At 39.6% G+C, this 13,734-nt stretch overlaps 1 protein-coding gene across 1 annotated transcript in view; it reads right to left on the bottom strand.

The window, feature by feature from the left end:
* LOC115459199 (UDP-glucose:glycoprotein glucosyltransferase 2-like) overlaps window positions 1–700 on the bottom strand; it is a gene marked incomplete at both ends in the record, with an annotated part of 97,910 nt that extends 97,210 nt beyond the window's left edge. Inside the window, one exon of the mRNA XM_030189060.1 lies at window positions 628–700. Coding sequence (XP_030044920.1) covers window positions 628–700 — 73 coding nt within the window. The remainder of the gene's footprint in view (window positions 1–627) is intronic.
* Window positions 701–13,734: the final 13,034 nt, after the last annotated feature.

Genomic DNA, 13,734 nt, shown 5'->3' with positions numbered 1-13,734 from the left:
ATATTCAAAAACAATACAAAGTATGGCATGGTATACTATTTACAATGTCAACACAATACATAATAGAACATTATAGGTGATAGCGAAGGGTAAAGCAAATATGTAATATATAGAAGGGTAAGAAAGTAGGAAGAGTTAGAAAGTAAGGTGATTGATTTAAAGAAAGTTGCACATGAGGTCATAGAAATGGTTAAATGTTATCTTAGCTAGAGTAGGAGTGGATAAACATGTCCTGCTGCAGTATATGCAGCCTGAGTACTCCTTGTGTGTGTGAGTGAGACTAATGAGTTAGGTACTTCTTCCAGTAAAGGCCTGGTTGAAGAGCCAAGCTTTTACCTGCTTCCTGAAGTACAGATAGTCTTGTGTTAAGTGCAGCCTTTCCGGCAGTGCATTCCAGAGTGTGGGGGCAACTCCGGAGATTTATTTGCATGCAATGGAGGCACTGCATGCAAATAGATCATGTATATTCAATGGGGAAATCCTGAAAACCCAACTGGGTTGCAGCCCTCAAGGACCGAGGTTGCTCACCCCACGTTATCTATTAAGAATCTGCTCTAGAACATCTAAAATGTTATTTAAATAAACAAAAAAAGTTATACATACTTTGAAGTGAAAAAATTAACTCACTTTAATTTGCCAAAGAGAAATCCTTGAACTTCATCAGGTGCATCATCTTCAGTCATTGATGTGGCATTCGAAGCTAAAGTGATAATGTGGATAATAAAGTATGAGCACAAAGCATATACCATGACATTCTCCTGGGTAACACCAAATACTAAGCATAAAAGTTACACAAGCACTTTCCCTTCAATACAAAGTGCACAAAACTACACTTTCATAAAATATATTGCCAAAAACTGTCAGAAAAACGTACTTAATTTTTGGGTATACCAATTCAGGCAAACATGGGATGTGGACTTCTGCATATTAAAACTGTGGATCTACCGAGGAAATATTGTAAACTGGCCTTTAATGTTATGACGGTAGCCTGTTTAGCTTTGGCAGCACTTTGGAAACAACCAGGGACCCTTACATGTGAACTCTTAATAGCTAAAGTGGACTATGTATGCTGTATGAATAAGTTGACAGCACTTCGCAGGAATAAATTATCTTTCCTACGAACCTGGGACCCCTTTGTACAGTGGTGAGCTGGGCTGTCACTATAACAACTTGATGTTGGGAAGGTCCTCAGGTTTTCATATAACTGTCCTCTGGGAGGGTGGGGAGGGGGGTAGGTAGGTTTTATGGGAAGTGTTTTTTTTAGGGGGGGGGGTCCTGGGGGGATAAGAAGAAGATTAAATCTCGCTTCAGATATGTGTAATAGCACCATGCCAAAGAGCTATGGTATGAAGTTTACATTGCCTAGCAAGCTACACTGCACTGCGACATTCTTCTTTTCCCTTCTTTTTGATTGTATTCTAGTTTTCAAATTTCAATAAAAACTTTTGCAAAAAAGAAAAATGTAGTTATTTACCCGTAATCAGTGTTCATTAGCCACACTTGTGGGCAATATCATTTGACAGTGACCCTGTTCTCTCAGAGCGCAGACAAAGTTTTGTGGGCATGGAGAGCAGCTACCACACATAAGGCAGCCGCCTCCCTCCCCACACACAGTTAAGAATATACATAAGAGTAGCCATACTGGGTCAGACCAAGGTTTCATCTAGCACAGTATCCTGTTTCCAACAGTGGTCAATCCAGGTCACAAGTACCTGGCTGTTATGTTCCTCACCTGGTTCCAGGCCTGCGCGGCTGATTCGCCGGCGAGGCGCGGTCCAGCAGAGATAGCCGGCTATTTTGGATGTGGTTTCTCCAGGATGGGTCTGTTTCTGTTTCCTATTTCTGGCAGCCATCATCTTGGTTGGATCAAGGGCAGCAGCCATCTTGGCTAGCTCAGGAGGGGGCAGCCATCTTGTATACAAGAACAGGAAGGAAGCCCATATTTGGGTGTTGTGCTACTTTGCTGATGGGGGCAGCCATCTTGGAACAGCTGCACATGGTTCAGCCTAATTCCTGCACTATTTAAAGCCCTGTTTCCAGTCCTTCCAGGCTTCGGCTTCTATTCGCATAGAGGTTGTGGTCTTCATCTGTTCCAGTGTTTTCCTGTGTTCCTGACCTCGGATTGTTTACTGACTTCATGCTGTGTTGCTGCCGGCCCAGACTTCGGACTGTTTTCTGTTTTTGCTGCTTCGCTGACTCCTTGCTCCAGGACTGTGTCTGCGCTCCCGCTTGTCTGGTCAGTGGTCGCGCAACCCCGCTGGTTCCGGAAGTCCTGCCGGCCGCTTGAACCCAAGGGCTCAACTCTTGCGGGACAGTGGCTGTGCAGGTGAAGCTTGGGGTTGTCTGGCTGCCTGACCGAGCGCAGTGGCACTCCATCTTCGCCGTGCTCAGTCGGGGCACAAGGGCTCACATCCCCAATCATAACACTGGCAGAAACCCAAATAGTAGCAACATTCCACACTACCTATCCCAGGACAAGCAGTGCCTTCCCCATGTCTGTCTCAATAGCAAACTATGAACTTTTCCTCCAGGAACTTGTCCAAACATTTTTTAAACCCAGATATGATAACTGCCATAATTACATCCTTCGGCAAAGAGTTTTACAGCTTAACTATTTGTTGAGTAAAAAAATATTTCCTCCTATTCATTTTAAAAGTAGTTATTGGTCCTTTGGATACCTCAAGTATAAATCATCTGGAACAGTGGTATAAATATCATAAGGCTAACTTATTCTGCAGTTTCTAAAGAATCCACTTCACCAGAAAATAAATACATTTTCTCAGTTGACAAGCAGGATGAAAAAGTTAACTATGCTTATTGTAACTCTCAACTGATAATTGTTCCCTTAATCCTTTAGGGTCCTGCAATCTAGAGAAAGCAAAAAGAGAAGTATGACTAAACAATGAAAAAACTGAAGAATAGCTTGTACAAATCCACTGTCCCTACTTGTCATGGTGGTCAGGGCAGTAATGGATTATTAAAGTAGAAAAGGGTAGAGGACACTTTCAATGACCATATCTGGCAGACACCTCCTGTGACATGCTGATAACAGAAACTAGCTCTGCAGGAAGATGAGCAAGACTTGAGAATACAGGTATGCCAGGAAATTCTGAGTTACAATGAATTGTGTGTGTGTATTTTGAAAGCTTTACAAGAAGAGAACACCAGGGACCAGCAATGTTTTTCACCTAAAATAGCTCCCTTTCCCTTTGGTTTGAGACCTCCCATACTCAAGAGGATGATATGATTTCCAACACAGGCCCAAAGTGCTTCCAGCAGGGAAGAGTAAACCAGACATCCAATAAAAGCAGAAGTAGTGACATGGAACCAAATCTGAATCAGCAGGCAGAGGCAAGATTCAGGAATCAGCCACCAGCCACTGTCCTGGTGATTGGAAATATAGTGCGGAGGAACTGTTCAAAGATCTGGTTAGTCCTCTCTATCTGACCATTAGCCTGGGGGTGGTACACCAAGGAAAATGACAGCTTTAGTTCTGCAATTAATTGAGTCCTTGGTCAAATACTGTCCTCAGGTATCCATGCAAAGGGAAGGCATGGTTCAAAAACAGGGAAGTTCAGTACAGTTATGAAGTGGGCCATCTTGCTAAACCTATCTACCACTAACTACAGAATAGTATTAATTTTTGGTGGGGGTAAGCCCACGATAAAATCCATAGTGATGTGTGTCCACAGATATGAGAATAAAGGCAGAGGTTGAATTAACCTAGTGTTTGGGCATAAGAAGTTTTAGCTTGTACAAAAATGGTGTAACAGGCTACATAATTCCTAACAACCTTTTGCACAGATGGTCAAACAGGATGATTTGATAAGCACACTCCCTAGACTCCCTGCCGCTCATACAGCACTGTTTGAGGTAGGGTGTATACCACAAAAAAAAAAAAAAAAAAAGCAGTGGATGAGCGCATTACTGGGTGCTGCTGTCTGAGCCTGCTGTAATTTAGTAGTGATGGTACAGAGAATATAACCTGAAAATAATGGATCAGGAGGGGAATATTAGAAGTTAAATGTTAGTATGGAAAATAAGAAGAAAATTAATAAATGCTTGTCTGCCCTATCTGTTGAAATGCTGAACTGATAGCTCCAGGCCTGCTAAGTAAGTAAAGTTCTTACCAGATGCTGGAAATTACCACTAGACATAGACATGCCTGAAAGGGAACTGAAAGTGATGTATGCCCTTAGCCTACATGTCTGAGCACACAGGTGCAGTATGAAATAATGTATGCTAGCTGTAAAAGAGGTCTTCTTACTTATTATAGTCAGATTCTTTTTACTGCAATGGGTCACGGCTGTTGAACTTTGTCCTGAACCCCAACTAGCAGATGTAAGCAGAATATATAATGTATGCAGGATATAATCTAGACAATTATCTTACACAGTTTGTATCCTGTGATTTATGATGTAAAACCTGTTAACCTGTAACCCACAACTTAATACTTTTTGCCAATAAAACAGAAGAGGACTGGAAGGATTTGAGACAGTGCTGTGTGAATCCAATGATCGAGTGGACTGGTCTCTCTTTGCAAAGACCCTTGCTATCTATCTATCTCTGTTTTTTTTTAACCCATCAGTGGTGTGTGTGTGAATTTATTTCCCTTGGCCTCTCCTAGAGATGGGAGTAAAGAGCTGAGTATGAAACCTACCCAGGTGGGGGTCTCCAGCAATCAGGTGGTGCCATCTGAATCTGGAAGGAGTGAAGATAATATCTAAGTGCATTAAGGTTAGGAAATTAGGAGATAAAATTCAACAGCTCACTATGTTGCTTAAAAAAAAAAAAAAAAAACCCCAATTCAGCCACAGCTGTCAATACTGCAAAAAAAAAAAAAAAAAAGAAGGAAGTTTCATGAACTAGTATGGATAAAACAATGAATTGCAGAGAAAATCAGTAACTCTAATTGATCATTCTAAATTCTGCTCTTTAAAGGGAATACTGGAGGATCCCATCTAATGAACTATGGGAGGGAGCAGAACTAAATCCCCTGATATAACAATATCCTTGAGTACTCAGCCTAAGCTGTCAGATATTCTCAATTAAGCTGAAAAAATCTGCTCAGAATTGTGTGTCTGCAGATAGTGTTTGGTTTGCCTGTGTGCTCCTAGTATGGGCTGCTAGCTGTGAAGTGTTTTCTGGTCAGGTTAGGGAACTATAAGGGCGCTGCTGACTGCAGTCTTATGTTGGCATGTTCTCACCTAATGCTGTCTCCTGTCAAATCCCGTTCTATCCTTCTCTGCTTCTTCCTCTTAAAAGGAATTCAAGGCTGTACTTTCAGGGATTAAGTAAACTGGGTATCCTGAATCAGTCAAGCCCAATCCACTGCGATATTTCAGAAAACTAGAGGGAGAAAGAGTGCAGGGGCAGCCAATCTTCAGTAAATACTACAGAAAGAGTTTCTTGGTAGCGGCTTTGTCTGTGTCAGGGACAGGAAAGGAAGTAATAAAAATAAAAATTCCAAAACGGAGATTACAGCCCTGTACTGTATTAAGTGTTTAGAAATTTAAGTAAACGAGTAAGAATGAATGCTAACATATTGTCTTCATTGTTTATAAGTAACTCTTTTCCAGCAAGAATGCTGAAATAATATAACTTTGCCATGCCTTGCAAATAAATTCAGCTAAGCTAACTGAAGGAGGAAAGAAAGGAAAAACTTTTTATGAGGCAATTCTAAGCTATTTGATTTATGAGAGCTGTGCATTCCTTGTTTAATGTGTTATTCCTGTTTCTATCATAGTTACAGAGAATTACGTCCTGGAACCTCATAATTCATAATTTCCGATATTGTATTTGCATGTGATTGTGTCTATTTCACACAAGGTAATCTGCCTGTTGAGGGAATGTGTCATAGGGCTGAGTTTCCTCTTGTTTTAAAGACAATGTTAGCTTCTGAATTTCTGAGAAATGTATTATCCTCACTATTTTTAAATTTGTCTTTGACAAGCAGTGTCTTTTGTCTGCTTTCTGAAGCTTACAGGAAGTATAGAGAAGTGAAATTACAGAGGCTGATCTAACTGGGAAAATTACTTTAAGAAAAAAAAAGGGTATCTTCTGTTCTCAATAACTGAAGTTTGCAACTTGAAATTGTATTTTTGCATTTACTTACTGAATGAAAGTGCCAATGTGATGCAGTTTTAATTATTCCAGTATTATTCCAGTATCATCTTTACGCTGATGACTCCCAGATCTACCTCTCCACACCAGAAATCTCAGCAGGAATCCAGGCCAAAGTATCAGCCTGCCTGTCTGACATTGCTGTCTGGATGTCTAAGCGCCATCTGAAACTAAACATGACCAAGACTGAGCTTCTCATCTTTCCCCTAAACCAACCTCTCCTCCTCTCCCATTCTCTATTTCTGTGGATAACATTCTCATCCTTCCTGTCTCATCAGCTCGTAACCTTGGCGGTCATCTTCGACCCCTCCCTCTCCTTCTCTGCATATATTCAGCAGACTGCTAAAACCTGTCGTTTCTTTCTCTATAATATCAGCAAAATTCGCCCTTTCCTTTCTGAGCACACTACCAGAACCCTCATCCACACTCTTATCACCTCTCGCTTAGACTATTGCAACTTGCTTCTTACAGGTCTCCCACTTAGCCATCTCTCTCCTCTTCAATCTGTTCAAAATTCTGCTGCACGACTAATAATCCGCCAGTGTCATTATGCTCATATTAGCCCTCTCCTCAAGTCACTTCACTGGCTTCCTATCCGTTTCTGCATACAGTTCAAACCTCTTATTGACCTATAAGTGCATTCACTCTGCAGCTCCTCAGTACCTCTCCACTCTCATCTCTCCCTACATTCCTCCCCGGGAACTCCGTTCACTGGGTAAATCTCTCTTATCTGCACCCTTCTCCTTCACTGCTAACTCCAGACTCTGTTCCTTTATCTTGCTGCACCATATGCCTGGAATAGACTTCCTGAGCCGGTACATCAAGCTCCATCTCTGGCCGTCTTCAAATCTAAGCTAACAGCCCACCCTTTTGATGCTGCTTTTAACTCCTAACCCTTATTCACTTTGTTCAGAACCCTTATTTTATCATCCTCAATTTAATATTCCCTTATCTCTTGTTTGTTCTGTCTGTCTGTCCTAATTAGATTGTAAGCTTTGTCGAGCAGGGACTGTCTCTTCATGTTCAAGTGTACAGCGCTGTGTACGTCTAGTAGCGCTTTAGAAATAATAAGTAGTAGTAGTTGTCTAATCTATAATTCCCCCCCCTCCACAATTTTAAATCTATAAGTGAATGAAGTGTTATGTTCTCATCCTGCCTAGAGTAGAATTGAGGAAGTCCGTTGATGTCTCTTTTAACATTGACTAAACAGTTTTAACATTTTGGGTTTAGGTAATTGTAACTAATTGAATGTTACAGAATTCACTTAATGTCTATTGTTAGAAATATGCTAGTATCGGATGTCAGTCTTAACTTACTTTGATAATAAGAAGTTTTCCAGTGCCGCTCTTTAGACATGAAATGGTATCTTACATTAAGTTTGTTTGTATGTTTCTGTGAGGTAAGTGCCCATATTCTGTTTTCTGTGACAGGAAACGATAACAGAACTGAAATACTACAAGATGTAATGGGAAAAGCATACATGTTGAATTCTAAGTTACACTGTAATCTCTCTATCCTGGTTCTGATTATATTTTGATCCATATGCTGAGATAAGCACGGGACTTTATTACATAAGTGGACAAAGGTGAGCCAGTTGATGTAAAGTATCTATTTTTTTCAGAAGGCTTTTGATAGTTCCTCCTGAGAAAATTAAAAAGAGTCATGGGATAGGAGGCAAGGTTCTGGTGTGGATTAGGAATTGGTTATTAGACAGAAAACAGAGGGTAGGGTTAAATGGTCATTGCTCTTAATGGAGGAGGGTGAGCAGTGCAGTGCCACAGGGATCTGTATAGGGACTAATGCTATTTAACATATTATAAATGCAATGGAAATCATAACAATGAGCGAGGTGATTAAATCTGCACATGATACAAAACTATTCAAGGTGGTTAAAACACATGCAGACTGTGAAATATTGCAGACCATAGGAAATTGGAAGACTGGGAATCCAAATGGCAGATGAAATTTAATGTAGACAAATGCGAGGTGATGCACATTGGAAAGAATAATCCAAATCATAGTTACTTGATGCTAGGGTCCACCTGAAAGGGGGGGGGGGGGGGGTCAGCACTTAAGAAAAAGATCCAGGTGTCTTTGTAGATAATATGCTGAAATCTTTTGCTCAGTGTGCGGTGGCGGCAGCCAAAAAAGCAAACAGGATGCTAGGAATTATTAGGAAAGGGATGGTGAATAAGACCAAAAATACTATACTGCATTTGTATTGCTCCATTGCACGACCGCACCTTGAGTATTGCGTTCAGTTCTAGTTGTCATATCTCAAAAAAGATATAGCGGAATTAGAAAAGGTTCATAGAAGAGTGACCAAAATGATAAAAGGGATGGAACTCCTCTCATATGAGGAAAGGTTAAAGAGGTTAGGGCTCTTCACCTTGGAAAAGAGATGGATGAGGAGATATGATTGAAGGCTACAAAATCCTAAGTGGTATAGATGAGTAGATCTATTTTTTTTACTCGTTCCAAAAGTACAAAGACTAGGGGACACTCGAGGAAGTTACATGGAAAAACATTTAAAACAAATAGGAGGAAATATTTTTTCACTAAGTGAATAGTTAAGCTCTGGAACTCTTTGCCAAAGGATGTAGTAACAGCGGTTAGCATATCTAGGTTTAAAAAAGGTTTGGATAAATTCCTTGAGGAAAAATCCATAGTCTGCTATTGAGACAGACATGGGAAAGCAACTGCTTGCTCCAGGATTGGTAGCATGGAATGTTGCTGCTAATTGGGTTTCTGCCAGGTACTTGTGATCTGGCTTGGCCACTGTTTAGAAAACAGGATGCTGGACTAGATAGACCATTGGTCTGACCCAGTATGGCTACTCTTATGTTCTCATGATATGCCCTGACATTGTAAACAACTGGAATGTTGAAAAGTGCCTTAATAGATGGGGCAGTTGTGAAATTGAACAGACCAAAGTACTAACTGCTTCCTCCGCTTCTGCATTATGCAGTAGGATGGTGCACAAAACATAAGGATACACCAAGAATCTGAACACCTTTTCCAGGCCTTGGAGGCTGCCTCACAGGAATTTACAAGGACTTGTCAACCTGGTATAGTACGTAGATGACAATGAATTTCATGCAGATTGCTGAGCCTATGCTATGCAGATAACTGATAGTTATAGGGTTTCAACATCCTCTCATTCTGAACACATAGTCTATGCATGTTGAATTATGTGACCAATAGGGTATATTAAAAGTGGGATATGCTGAATGTACCTAGGACAACGTCCTGGAAATGTGAATATTACTCTGTTTTAATAAGAGCCTATGAGATAAGACAATTTAAATCTGTAAGTATTTATACTGATAGTGGAGTTGGGATTTTTGGACAGATATGGGGCACAGAGGGGCTTCTTATAATTATTTTTTTTTGCACAGTTTAATTTAATTCACAATGTCAGAGATTTGAAATTATGTTTTAAAGTGTAGGAAGTGAAGTTATAAAGGAGCTGGGAGGACTTGGGAGATAAAACCCCATCCTTGGAAAACAAAAATCTGTGTTGGAAGAATTAAGTAGAGGTTTGTGCTGGGAGAATATCTATTGATAACAAGAAATAGGATTTATTGCAACTTGTTAGTTGTCATTTTAAGAGTTATGATAACAGCATAGCAGAGATAGGATAGACAAACATGAATGATGTTAGGCAATATGCTTGTAAAGGAATAAAACATGTACAATTATAATAGCGAATAATGTAAATTATGCATTTTTTAGGATAGTTATGCACATTTGAGATTATTATTTCAGTTAGCACAAGAAGAGGTGAAGAGATGGACATTATGTGAAGGTATTTCTCTTTCTGAAACTAACCTCTTAAGGGTATCAGGACCTTTTAGACTGGGTACACCCCACCGGGCTCTGTAGGTGTTTCTTATATTCAAGACTGGGACTGGATTTTTGATCATTTTGCTTTGGCCTTTAAAGACTATGTGTTGGAACCTGCTGAACTTAAGTATATCTGTTAAAAAAAATTTTTTTTTCTATATTTGGACAGAACTGTGTTTTAAATCCTGTTGATGGGATAAACCCAGGCTCCAGCCTCTCATAGGTATAAGCCATCCCTGAGAGTTGACAGTATAGAAAATGATCCAATAAAATTCAAGAGAACTGGGCTACTACTAAAGCCAGTAGGAACAAAGGAAAATGCATTTTTGGAAATAAATGTTCGCAGTTATATACATCATTTAGAAGGACCGTGAAAACATTCCTATTTGACTAAGTAAAGATCTGTCATCATAATTATTTTAAGACAGAGTTGTAAAGCTATATCTGGTTAGTAATTTGTAATTATTTTTAGTTTTATACTTTACTGTACATTACTCAAATGTTGAAGGTTATCTAGAGTGTTAACTGCTATGAATTCTAATTGTGAAAACATCAATTGAATAGAATCGAAAAGAGGACATTTATAATGCTTGAAGTCTCCACCAGAAATGGCTGCACTTGAAAACTTGAAAGAACACTAATGCAGAACCACTGCAGAAGAATTGTGGGAAATTCTTTATCTACATTCAGGAACACACCCTAATGTTGCATCTATGATAAGAATGAAAAAAAATTATTTTTTTCTGTATATTTAGTATCATCCACAGTGTCAACATACCGAAGCAGTGGTCTAAACCTGTCATCTATGAAAAGGACAGGACAGTTTGCAGATCAACTCCTGCACAGTTCCCCAAACCTTGGGGGGGGGGGGGGGGGGGAGTTCCTGTACATTCACTAAGTTGCCTCTGGCCAAAGGGGGCTTAAGTGTCTGCTTGTGGCTGTTTGTGACAAATTTACTACCATATAGAAACTGATGTCACATTTTCTTTTTCTCCTTTTAGTAATATCTTCAGATCAAGATCCCTCTTGTGTGTTGTCCCTTTGAGAGGGGTTGGCGCAGCAGTTTGTGCTTTGATTTTACTGTTTTGAACTAATGTTGCATATTTTTCAGAACCTTCTTTTAACATTTATTGAAGCCACCTATTCCTAGTCTTTCTAGAAGAGGGTGACCCCATGTGAAAGATCAGACTACATGAAAGCTGTCACAGCACAAGTCTTCTTTGGAACCTTATGCAAAAGGAAAAGAAGGCCCGTAGCTAAGTACTGTTATGGGCTCATTTGCCATCAAGATCACCGGCCCACAATTGCAGAACAATTTTATGGGACGGAACCTTAAAGCTTTACAGTTTGTTTTTTGTTTATCTTGTATTTGAGGACTTATTCCCATTATTGTTTTAGGAATTTATTCTTTTATTTAGCACTTAAATATTGTTCTGTGTGTATTATTGGAATATTACTAAGTTTATAAAAAGTTAGGAAAGAGTGATAGGTCAGACAGAATGAATTTTAAAAAACCTGTATATTCATCCTGTCTTGAATCTTATGTTTGTTTCATATTTTTTGCTCACTTCAAGAGACCCTCTCCCTATTTCTCATTCCTGCCCAGCTGAAGTGAGACCTAACACAAGTGCAGTGAAGAGAATGAAGATACCACTTGCTGATAAGAAATGGGAGATGTGGTTACTGCAACAGATGATGCCTCATGACTGGACCTCACCCACTTTCCTCATCTAAAAGGTGGAAATTTCTGGATTAGGAAGTGGAATGGTGAACATGAGAGCATAAGAGATTCTAGCATTGTCATTCAGACTCCAACACTTCTACTTGTCAGCACAGCTGGAAAAAAATCTGAATAAGCCATAATGAACTGGTCGCAGCCTTTTTAGGAGAGCATGTGGACAGGAGGTCTTAGAAGTGAAGTTTGTTGAACTCTTCTCTTAGGTGCGGTAAACTCTTGACAGGATGAAACCGTAAAATATATTTTGAATGTGTAAGAAACATGCAGTATGTTACAATGTGCACCTGTTCTCAGAAACATAAGTTTCTTTAGTTGGAGTACAAGGTTTAGCGTTTTATGTACATCTTGTATCAACAGATGTAGCATGTGCTTTAGCTGAGACAATCAACTCATAGCTTTAACTCAAGAAACCCACAGTTTGAGAAATGCTGTCATCAAATATCGCCTCAGAAATGATTACTTGCTCCTTAGAGCTAACCATGGTTATAAGGAATTTGAAGAAATGTATTGTTTTAACCTGATAACAGTATTCTAATTGAGCAAAAATTAAAATCCCTCAAAACTTTATCCTTAGGCATTCAGCACCACTGCTGGAGACTTGATTATATGACCTTACTGACTGGCTTACTAGTTGGTTGCCAATATTAGATGGCTCCGTATAATGGTAGTAGCTGTTTGGACTAATTGTATCCCTACTTGGGACTGGTTATTTAAACCTAATGTTAAACTGCTACTGCAACAGACCATGATGGAAGGATCATGTATTCCTTCCCAGACTGAGTTACGCTTAGAATGAACCGGACTCTCTCCATAAAGGCCCTTGCTAGATATATGGAGATATATATGGAGAGAATCCGGCTCATGCTAAGCGTAACTCAGTCTGGGAAGGAATACATGATCCTTCCATCAATTTGGCTCAGTACATCTTCCAGGTTCATCGTGATTTCTTTCAGTTCCTCCGCATCATCACCCTTGAAAACCATTTCCGGTAAGGCTTACATCTTCTTCCGTAAATACAAAAGCAAAGAATTCATTCATTTTCTCTGCTATGGCCTTGTCCTCCCTGAGTGGCCCTTTTGCTCCTTCGTGATCTAACGGTCCCACTGACTCCCTTGAAGCTTTCTGCTTCTAATGTGTCTGAAAAGTTGTTAATGTGAGTTTTAGCCTCTGCTGCAAGTTTCTCTTCATAATCTCTTTTAAACTTCTTTATTAATTATTTGCATCTGACTTGCCAGTGCTTATGCTGCTTCATTTGTGTCCTTTTTCCATTCTTTGAAGGACAATCTTTTGGCTGTAATAGTCTCTTTAACTTCACCTCTTAACCATGGTGGCTGTTTTCTCTTTTTTCCACCTTGCAAATACATGGAATGCATTTGGACTGGGCTTCCAAGATGGTGAATAACGTCCATGCCTGATTTAGTATCCTAACCTTAGCAGCCAATCCTTTTAGTTTCTTTTAACCTTTTTTTTTTATTATATACTTACCCTTTCAAAAATTAAATGCTGCTACAGTAGATGATTTAACTACTATCTGGGTTCCTCCCAGATAGTAGTTAAATCATGTTATGATCACTGTTTCCCAAACAGCGCCACCTCTCGCACTGTGCCCTGCACACCACCAAGGACCAGTCCAAAATGGCTCCCCCTCGTCGGTTCCTGGACCAGTTGCTCAAAGAAGCAGTCCTTTTTACATCTAGAAATTTTATCTCCCTGGCACTTCCTGATGTAACATTTATCTAGTCAATATTGGTACAAATCAGAGACACCCCAATTTGAAAGATGCACTTTCATTTACAAAGAAGGCTCCTTTTAATGATGTCTAAAACTCTACACTTTTATATAGAAAAAAACCTCTCCAAGATGCAGAAATGAGAAGAGAATGCAGCTAAATTATTTGAAGTTTAAAGTTATACACTTATCTTGGATGCAGTAAACTTATCCATCCTTCAATGAAATACAAATACGCTCAAAGTCCTGATCACTTCTTTTAAAATCCCAACAGGGGTGCCCTGTTTCATCATCGTTTG

This window comes from Microcaecilia unicolor, unplaced genomic scaffold, assembly GCF_901765095.1.
Source record: "Microcaecilia unicolor unplaced genomic scaffold, aMicUni1.1, whole genome shotgun sequence".
Lineage (NCBI taxonomy): Eukaryota > Metazoa > Chordata > Amphibia > Gymnophiona > Siphonopidae > Microcaecilia > Microcaecilia unicolor.
The sequence above is the reverse complement of the archived record's forward strand: the minus strand, read 5'-3'. Positions and strand labels throughout refer to the sequence as shown.